The sequence below is a fragment of the Nicotiana tomentosiformis genome, chromosome 7 (assembly GCF_000390325.3).
Source record: "Nicotiana tomentosiformis chromosome 7, ASM39032v3, whole genome shotgun sequence".
Taxonomy (NCBI): domain Eukaryota; kingdom Viridiplantae; phylum Streptophyta; class Magnoliopsida; order Solanales; family Solanaceae; genus Nicotiana; species Nicotiana tomentosiformis.
In genome coordinates this window covers 75,310,498-75,320,624 of record NC_090818.1, presented here as the reverse complement: position 1 = coordinate 75,320,624, position 10,127 = coordinate 75,310,498, and the positions used below count along the sequence as shown (strand labels likewise).

Genomic DNA, 10,127 nt, shown 5'->3' with positions numbered 1-10,127 from the left:
TGTGTGAGGCCTCTTTTGCTTGGCCCTATTATTTCTATTTGCTCAGGTATGTCTCTGTCATTGAAATATTAAAATGATATATTATAAATTTGAAATAAAATTTGAGAATAACTAAAATCAAAATGCTATGAAAATGAGCATACTAGGAGAATTTTCACGGTTGATACCTTAACTTTATCAGAAAAATAATAAAAAATAAGACCACTCCATTGATCCCTCGGTATGCGACTTGATCTATTTTTTAGCAAAGCGTCTTTAATCTTATATTTTCGCGTATATTGACCTTTTAAATCGCACTTGTAATCTTTTCATTTCTTTTCTAGTGACTTTAAGATCCACGCTTCTCCATGTTTTGGGATAGAGAACTTTTTCTAAAAAAATAAAAGCCAACATTTATAAGATAACATCATGTATAAAAGATTGAACATGTTCACAAAATAATAATAATAATAATAATAATAATAATAATAATAAAAATAATAATAATAATAATAATAATAATAATAATAATAATAATAATAATAATAATGATGATGATGATGATGATGATGATGATGATAATAACTACTCCATACCCTCACAAAATCCACCAAACTCAAGAATAAGTTCCTATGCCTTCACAATTAATCATAAGCCTAGTCATGATTTCTAACATGAATAAGAGAGCAAACGTAGTCACATAAGACAAATAAATAAATGAATCAAATGAGCACATAATCAAACAAAGCATGAAATATTCGAATTTCTACCCAGAATCATGAAATAAACTCGGTAAATGCGTATATGTTCTCCACCACGTATATACACTACTCCCAATACCGTAAAACTCATAGCAAACAAGTCAAATCCTAGGGATTTCCCTCTTAACAAGGTTAGCCAAGAGCCTTACCTCCACCTGGCAGCCTCTAATCTCCAAAAATAGCCTTTCCTCTCAAATCGACCTCCAAACGAGCGAATCTAGTCAAATACAACTCAATAACGTTAAATAAAGCCATAGGAAGTGAACCCAAATAATAAATATTGAATCTTTAATCAATTGCACAAAGTCAACCAAAAGGTCAACTCGGACCCGCCTCCCGGAACCCGACAAAATTCATAAATTCCGAACACGCATTCGAATACGAGTCCAAATATATAAGTTTAATCCAAAACCAACTTCAAATCGGGGTTCAAATCTCGATTTTCCACTTTAGAAAGGTTTTGCCAAAACCCTCAATTTTTCCCTCTTAGATTCACCAACCAATGACCAAAATCAATGATAGAATCATGGAATAAAACCAAATCTAAGTCAAGAACACTTACCCCCAATCAAAGTGGTAAAAATCGCCTCAAACATCGCCCAAATCCGAGATTCCAATCTCAAAATATGATAAATGAGGCCAAACCCTCGATTAAAAGAGACACTGCCTAGTGATTCCACTTCTGCGGTGCAAATGTTGCATCTGCGACGCTGAATCTGCGAAAAATCCCTCGCTGATGCAGGAAATTCACTTAAACTCTAGCCTTCGCTTTTGCGTTCAAGGCTCCACTTCTGCAGAGTTGCTTATACGATTCCCTGGGCGCACCTGCGCTTTCATTTTGCGACCAACCTTCTGCGTCTACAGACTCATCCTGCGCTGCTCCCCTCCGCATCTGCGATCCACTGTCTGCATTTATGGACAAAGCTTTACAGGTGCGAAAGTACAAGAACAGGACCCGCCAATTCAACCTTAAATGATCCGAAACCCATCCGAAACTCACCCGAGGCTCCCGGACCCCGTCCAAACATACCAACTAGTCCCAAAACATAATACGGACCTACTCGAGGTCTCAAGTCACCCCAAATAACATCAAAACTACAAATCGGAACTCAATTCAAGCCTAATAAACTAATCCAACTTCCAAAACTCATGTCGAACCACGTCTAACCAAGTTGGAATAACCTCAAATTTTGCATACAAGTTTCAAATGACATAATAGACCTATCCTAACTCCCGAAACAATAATCTGAACCCGATAACACTAAAGTCAACTCCCGGTCAAACCTATGAACCTTCCAAACCTTCAAATTGTTAATTTTTGCCAAAAAGAGCCAAATCAACCTATGAACCTCCAAATCCAAATTCATACATACACCTAAATCCAAAATCACCATACGAACCTATTAGAACCATCAAAATACCATTCCGAGGTCATTTGCTCAAAAGTCAAACCTCGATCAACTCTTACAACTTAAGCTTCCATAAATGACACTAAGTGCTCCAAATCACTCCCGAAACTTTCCGAAGCCAAACCAATCAATCCTGCAAGTCAAAAATAATAAATACACATATGGAAAACATCAAATTGAAAAACGGAGCTCAAATACATAAAATGACCGGCCGAATCATTAAATTTTTCCCCTATTAAATAAATGTTCGTCTTTGAACGAGTTTAGAAACATACCTGGAGTGCCAAAAAGATGTGGATATATGCTTTGCATATCATGCTCGGTCTCGCCTCCTTAACCGGTTGACCTCTCCACCTAACCTTTACCGATGCAATATCCTTTGACCTCAACTTCCAAACCTGCCTTTCAAAAATGGCCACTGGTTCCTCCTCATAAGCCAAGTTCTCATCTAACTGTACTGCACTAAAAACTAGCACATGTGACTAATCCTCATGATACTTTCACAACATGGAAACATGAATTTGCTAGGATGTATACATGAATTTGCTGTGTCTCTTCTGTATTTGCTAGCCCCAGAGTGTATACATGATTTTATGAATATCTTCTCTAATTGCTACCTTACTTGATGGAATGAGACAACACATATTTTCTCTATATGTGATTCCGTGTGACTTGACTTGTTTAATTCTGTATATCTTCTCTATATGCAATTGTTGAAGGATTAATTAGTGTTTCATTCATATCTTCTCTATATGCAACTGATGAAGGATTATCTTGTATTTCACGCATATCTTCTCTATATGCAAGTTTGATGATTTATTGATATTGAACACATATATTCTCTATATGCTGGATTGTTAACTGATTCAGGACTTAGCACGTTATCTCTTTGTGCACCAATGTGGTCTTATCTGTATTGTATGACTAGACAGCACCAGTGCTGTGTACTTGTGAAATTCAGGGATTGGACAGAATATTAGCGAGTATCATTAATAATTCTTGCCATTATTAGCTCGCCGAGGTTAGTTATTATACTTGCTGAGTACATGAGGTTGGTTATACTCATGCCATACTTCTGCACCTTGGTTGCAGATCTTGGAGCTGAGTTGATGTATATGAAGGGAGCTGGCATTGAAGATGTACCTGTTTCCGGATATAGCTACAACTAGTCCTTGGTGGTTTTGGATTCATACTCTGTTTATGTATATTCCAATAGATGTTGTATTTATTTTTGTACTAGCTTTGTAAACCTAAATCTTAATGGCTCATGACTTGTACTACCAATCCTTGGGTTATTATTTGGAAACTTAGCTATTTCATTTATTGATTACTGATGATCTTCAGTAGAATTGTGTAACTGTTGTTTGGCTTACCTAACGGGTTGGGTTAGGTACCATCACGATTTGGTAGATATTTGGGTCATGACAAGTAAGCTAAATTGTCCATGGATCTACAGCATCGGCTACCATATTAGCCCTTCATAGATGGCATAAAGCATCAACGCCATAATCTTTAATACTCAACATATCGCCTCAGACATGTATTTAGCTCCTCCTATTTGAGGATATAAAGATAACTCTTGTAATTTGTGAGGATGTCAACTCGTATGCCAAATAAATAATGCCTCCGACCTCAACTGCGTGTACAACTGCAGTTAACTCTAGAGCGTAGATCAGATAGTTCCTCTTGTGCCTTCTCAATTACCTCGAAGTATAAACAATTACCTTTCTGTATTCATTTTGACGCTTGAAACGTATGTTTACGAACTTATCTTGGTTCCAACACATTATGGAACTTCCTGTATACATAATCTCCAACATCGCTCTTGATTCTAATCCTTCATCCAATGGACATGCTTCACGATGAGTTACTAACTTACTTTTTTATAGAATACATAAAAATTCTGAAGAACTTGGCATTACCTGCCATTTTTCTCTATAATGTCGAATTCAAATCTCAACACTTAGACCAAATTTTCCCTTCTTATCTCTTGGCTAATGTCTTTTGCCAATTGCACTTAGAAATGATTCTGTTGTTCATATTAAGCCGCGAGCTCATTACATTAGTACTTCGCAAAACCATAGGTGATTTTGAACTGTCTACTATCATCCCTAATTGGTTTTCACTTTACCTTTACTCTGGTACTATTACTTCTGATCACAACTTTTAAATGCCTTCCTAGTATACTAGGTTCAATCGTCCCCCTTTGGCTTTTAAAATGCTTATACTAAACTTTATCTAACATTGCTTATGTTTGAAATACTTCTGAGAGTTGCAACTATGCTCTTACGAAACTGAAACTTCATACTCTTGGATTCACTATGTCATTCTGTATAATTTAATTACGTGTTTGGACCTCTTTTTTAGCCACAACAAGGCCCTCCATAAGTCAATTATTGATTATTCCAATTGATTTATCTTTATATCTCTATCCTGAGTAACTCCTATTGGGCTACATCGGTTTGCCTTCACTTATCCCTCATAGTAATTTTCTGAACATTAAAATGCCCAGTTGCATTTAACAACAATTGGAACCTCTAGCCAGAAGATCGTCATTGGCTTCTCCCTAATAGTTTACTCACATATGGTTCGGGGTTCGTGACGTAGATGTAAAGACTGAGTAAATACGATCCCATTTGTCTGCAACCTTTTTGTCATAGTCCTTCTTGCCACTCTATTACTAAATGAAACACATGATTCTTTTTTGATACATCACTACACCATCAACACCCCCACCCCCACTTCCTAGGAGAGAAATTAACATCTTGTGTTGTTGGATTCCGCTTCTTTAAAGGTTAAGTTGTTACATCTTCGTCCTTCATAACCTATCTCACTTGGTTATCTTATAACTCACCTTAGGTTAAATTTGCCGTACTAGGGCAACCGAATCTCTTTCATTTATGGAGTGGTATGTATATATAGCTGCCATACTTGATTTTAATGTGCTTAACTTTGCCTATGACACTTGTCTCAAGGAACTTTCTTTCTCAAAGACCCACAATGGTTATTCTTCTGTTGTTCATCCTTTCACTGCTGAATCATTTATTTTTTCTAATATTGTGATGCCAACTGTTGCTTTAATTCTTCGAGTCTCTGTCTCGATATTAGCTATTTTAGGTTACTCCCTAATAGTGGTATCTCTAAGTCCAGGGGCTAAATCGGTCTTCTTATAATTCTCAATAAGTTCGCCAATTCACTACTTATAATGTAACATAATCTTATGGCTTACATCTCTCTATAATCTCAAAACTTGCTTTTTCTTATCTCTTCTTCTACTAGACTATGAACCTTGTCATACTACCATACCTTTGCTTATATTCTATAATGATTTCTCATATCTACTCATAATGCTTTACTTAGCTTTCTACCAGTCTCCCGCTAACATTACTATCTCTTATCTTATTTTGTAAAACTCCAGCGAGGTGCTCTTTTGCTTCTAGATTCTCCTACTTCATCCTGCCCTCAAAATCATCTTGGCTAAGGTGAAACCATTCAAGTGAGTTTTGCACGTTCCTGTATGTATTTCTTCCAACAATCTTGTCGCTTCAGTAGTATCTTCACTTCTTAATAGATCCAAGTTCGGCGTCCTCTTGTATAGGACTTCACCGTTAAGGAAAAAAGTTGTTTAATAGTCTTCTTAGTGGCTGCTTCTGACCGTTAGTGGGTTCGAGAGAGGGTTCGATGATTTATTGAGGGACTCTACCCCAGTATCAAGATTAGTATGGTCAGGGAGCTAGAGATGGATATCCTTACCAGCAAGTTGTGAGTATTGCTAGGAGATTGGAGGGCATGCATGCCCGGGACCGAGAGGAGAGAGAGGCCAAGAGGTCTCGAGAGACTGGTTCTTAGCTTATGCCCCAGCAGCTCGCCATGGTAAGGGTTATGTGGGTCTCCCCGTTCATTCAGCTCTTCCAGCTGCCAGTGGTGTTCCAGCCCCTTCTAGGCCCCAGGAACCTTATTATGCACTGCTAGTATCTAGTGTGCCTCCTGCTCGGGGTGCTTTTAGCGGCCAGTCCAGCAGACCTGGACCGAGTTAGTCGTAGCATCCACGCCCTCCTAGAGGTTGCTTTGAGTGTGGGGACACCCGTCATATGGTGAGGGATTGTCCCAGACGTAGGAGGGTTGCACCTCCACAGACTTCTCAGCCACCACGTGCTCCACTGGATCCTCAAGCCATGATTCCAGCACCAGCTACTGCCCCACCTGCTCAGCCAGCTCAAGGTGGAGGTCGGGGAGGTCGAGGTCACCCTAGAGGGGGAGGCCAGGCTAGGTATTATGCTCTTTCGGCTCGTACAGAGGCAATTGCTTCCGATTCTGTCATTACAGGTATTGTTCCAGTCTGTCATAGAGATGTGTCGATATTATTTGGCCCAGGCTCTATGTATGCATATGTGTTCTTTTATTTTTCCCCACATTTGGGCATATCTCGGGATCCTTTGAGTTCCCCTGTTTATGTGTCTACTCCCGTGGGAGATTCTCTTATTGTGGACCACGTGTATCAGTCGTGTTTGATTGTTCTTAGTGGTTTTGAGACCAGAGCCTACTTATTATTACTCAGCATGGTAGATTTTGATGTTATCTTGGGCATGGACTGGTTGTCGCCCTATTATGCTATTCTTGATTGTCACGCTAAGACCGTGACGCTGGCTATGCCAGGCTTACCGCGATTATAGTGGAGAGGTACCTTAGAGTATAATCCCCGCAGATTTATTTCATTTCTTAAGGCTCAACGAATGGTTGAGAAGGGGTACGACGCGTATTTAGCTTATCTGAGAGATATCAGTATTGATACCCCTACAGTTGAGTTAGTTCCAGTAGTGAGGGATATCCCTGATGTATTTCCAGCCGATCTTTCGGGCATGCCGCCCGACAGAGATATTGATTTCGGCATTGATTTGTTGCCGGGCACTCAGCCCATCTCTATTCCTCCATACCGTATGGCTCCTCCTGAGTTGAAGGAGTTGAAGGAGCAGTTGCAGGAGTTGCTTGATAAGGGCTTCATTCGGCCTAGTATGTAACCTTGAGGTGCTCCTGTCTTGATACTTATTGGGTACCGTTGTAGTGTACTGATATTATGATTCTGCACATATTTTTGTGTAGATCCAGGTACATCTGCCCATGCTGGACGCTAGAGATTTATTGACTAGCCTCTATTGGAGACTTCAAGGTATACCTGCTCGACGTCTGCAAGCCTCAGAGTCACCTTCTGGTTTTAGATATTTTACTATTTATTTCTTGTCTCAAAATAGTATTCTATTACGAGACTATAAGTACTTGTAGAGCTTATGACTATGTTCCACCAGCTTTTGGGGAATTGTTGACTATGTACTACTGAGTTTATTTATAATAGTGTAATGATTTAATTTGTGGTTTTAGTATTATTTTAGCTAGTCCTCTATGCATGTTAGGCTTACCTTATTTTAGAGACTAGGTGCCATCACGATATCCTAAGGTAAGAAATTGGGGTCCTAACAAGTTGGTATCAGAGCTCTAGGTTCATAGGTGTTACGAGTCATAAGCAGGTTTAGTAGAGTCTTGCGGATCGGTATGGAGACGTCTGTACTTATTTTCGAGAGGTTACAGAGCTGTTAGGAAAATTCCACTTCTTTGATTCATTATTGTGCGAGTTGGTTGACTTTGAAATCTGAATCTCTGACTTTCTATTCTCTCACAGATGGTGAGGACACACACTACTGGATCCGACGATCAGACACCCGCACCCCCTGCTAGAGCCGCGTGAGGCCATGGTCTTGGTAGAGGCCGAGGAGGGGCACGTGGTGTAGCTACAGGCACCTCCCCGAGCAGCGACTGAGGAGCCACCAATAGCTCCGATTGAGGGATAGGCACCCGAAGCGCCTATTGTCACCCCTGCACTTCAGGAGACCCTAGCACAGTTCTTGAGCATGTTCGACACTCTAGCTCAGGCGGGGTTGATTCCACTTGCACCAGCCACATCTCAGGTTGGGGGAGGAACTTAGACTCTCTCGGCCCATACTCCAGAGCAGAGGGTCCATGTTGATCACATCCCGGAGGTTATGCCAAAGCAGCCTGCTAATCCAGTTTGGCCCGAGGTTAGGGCTGTGTCATCTGAGGAGGAGCAGCTTAGACTTGAGAGGTTCAAGAAGTATCATCCTCCTACTTACTGTGGCCTGGCTACAAAGGATTCACAAGATTTTCTTGAGAAGTGCAACAGCATTCGCTGCACCATAGGTATTATGGAGATGAGCGGAGTTGCCTTTACTACATTCTAGCTGTCAGGAGCAGTGTATCAGTGGCGGCGGGCTTACGAGGAGGGTAGCCCAGCCGATTTAGCCTCACTCATATGGACTCATTTTTCAGAGATGTTCTTGAGAGAGTTTAATCCCGAGACCCTTTGGGATGCATGGCGCACGGAGTTTGAGCAACTACGCCAGGGTACTATGACAGTGTCGGAGTATGCCATCAGATTCAGTAATTTGTCCAGACAAGCACCTACCTTGGTTTCTATAGTCATAGAGCAAGTCTGTTGATTCATCGATGGGATAAACTATGGTATTAGATTTAGCATGGCTCAAGAGTTGGAGAGAAAGATACCCCATATCAATAGGTGGTTTAGATTGCGTGGAGTTTGGATGGTATACAAGGCCGTGAGAGAGAGGACTGGCAGGCCAAGAGTCCTCGAGATTCTAGAGGATATAGTGGTACCCGCGCCCTAGTTGCAGCCCATCATGGTAGAGGCTATGTGAGCCGTCCAGTTCATTTAGCACTTCCAGCTTCTAGTGGTACTCCGGCTACTTCGAGGTCTCAGGTTGCACATTTTGCTCAGCCAATATTTAGTGCACCTCCTGCACAGGGTGCCTTCAGCGGTCAGTCTAGTGGACCAGGCCAAGGCTAGTTTCAGCATCCACACCCACTGAGAGCTTGCTTTGAGTGTGGTGATACCCGACATATGGGGAGGGACTGCCCCATACTAAGGCGGGGGTGCACCTCCGCAGTCTACTCAGGCCCCACGGATTCCACCTGGTCCACAAACTTCTAAGGCCATGTTTGCTGCTCTAGTTATCGCTCCACCCGCACAGCCAGCTAGGGGTGTGGGTCAGGCAGGTAGAGTTTGCCCTAGAGGGGGAGGCCAGGACAGATTCTATGCTTTTTCCGGGTAGGACGGAGGTAGTCGCATCATAGGTATGGTTCCAGTTTGTCACAAAGATGCATCAGTCTTATTTGATCCAGGATCTACTTATTCATATGTGTCATCTTACTTTGCTCCGTATTTGGATATATCTCGTGAATCTTTGAGTTCTCCTATTTATGTGTCCATGCCTGTCGGAGATTCTTTTTTTGTAGACCATGTGTATCAGTCGTGTTCAGTTGTTATTGGTGATTTTGAGACCAGAGTTGATCTATTGTTACTCAATATGGTAGACTTTGACGCGATCTTGGGTATGGACTGGTTATCATCCTATCATGCTATTCAAGATTGTCACGCCGAGACTGTGACATTGGCTATGCCAGGATTGCCACAGTTATAGTGGAGGGGTACATTGGATTATATTCCAAGCAGGGTCCAGAGAATGGTTGAGAAGGGGTGTGATACATATCTAGTCTTTGTGAGAGATGGCAGTGCTGATACCTCTACCATTGAGTCAATTCCGGTAGTGAGAGACTTCCCAGATGTATTTTCGGAAGATCTTTTGGGCATGCCGCCTGATAGAGATATTGATTTTGGTATTGACTTGTTACCGAGCACTCATCCCATTTCTATCCCACCATACCATATGGCACCAGCCGTGTTGAAGGAGTTAAATGAGCATTTGCAAGAGTTGCTTGATAAGGGTTTAATCCGGCCTAGTCTGTTGCCTTGGGGTGCCCAGTTATCTTTGTGAAGAAAAATGATGGTTCTATGCGCATGTGTATTGATTATCGGTAGTTGAATAAGGTTATCGTAAATAAGAAGTACCCATTATCATGCATTGATGACTTATTGGACCAGCTACAGGGT

General features: G+C 41.2%; 1 protein-coding gene across 1 annotated transcript; it reads left to right on the top strand.

The window, feature by feature from the left end:
- The first annotated feature begins 9,312 nt into the window (after positions 1–9,312).
- LOC138895828 (uncharacterized) lies at positions 9,313–9,657 on the top strand. Its single transcript, XM_070180565.1, has one exon. The coding sequence runs from the start codon at positions 9,313–9,315 to the stop codon at positions 9,655–9,657; it is 345 nt and encodes a 114-aa protein (XP_070036666.1).
- The last annotated feature ends 470 nt before the right edge of the window (positions 9,658–10,127 follow it).

Bases quoted from the DNA above. Each gene is read 5' to 3' on its own strand.
- LOC138895828 (XM_070180565.1), top strand. From the start codon at position 9,313: ATGGTTCCAGTTTGTCACAAAGATGCATCAGTCTTATTTGATCCAGGA.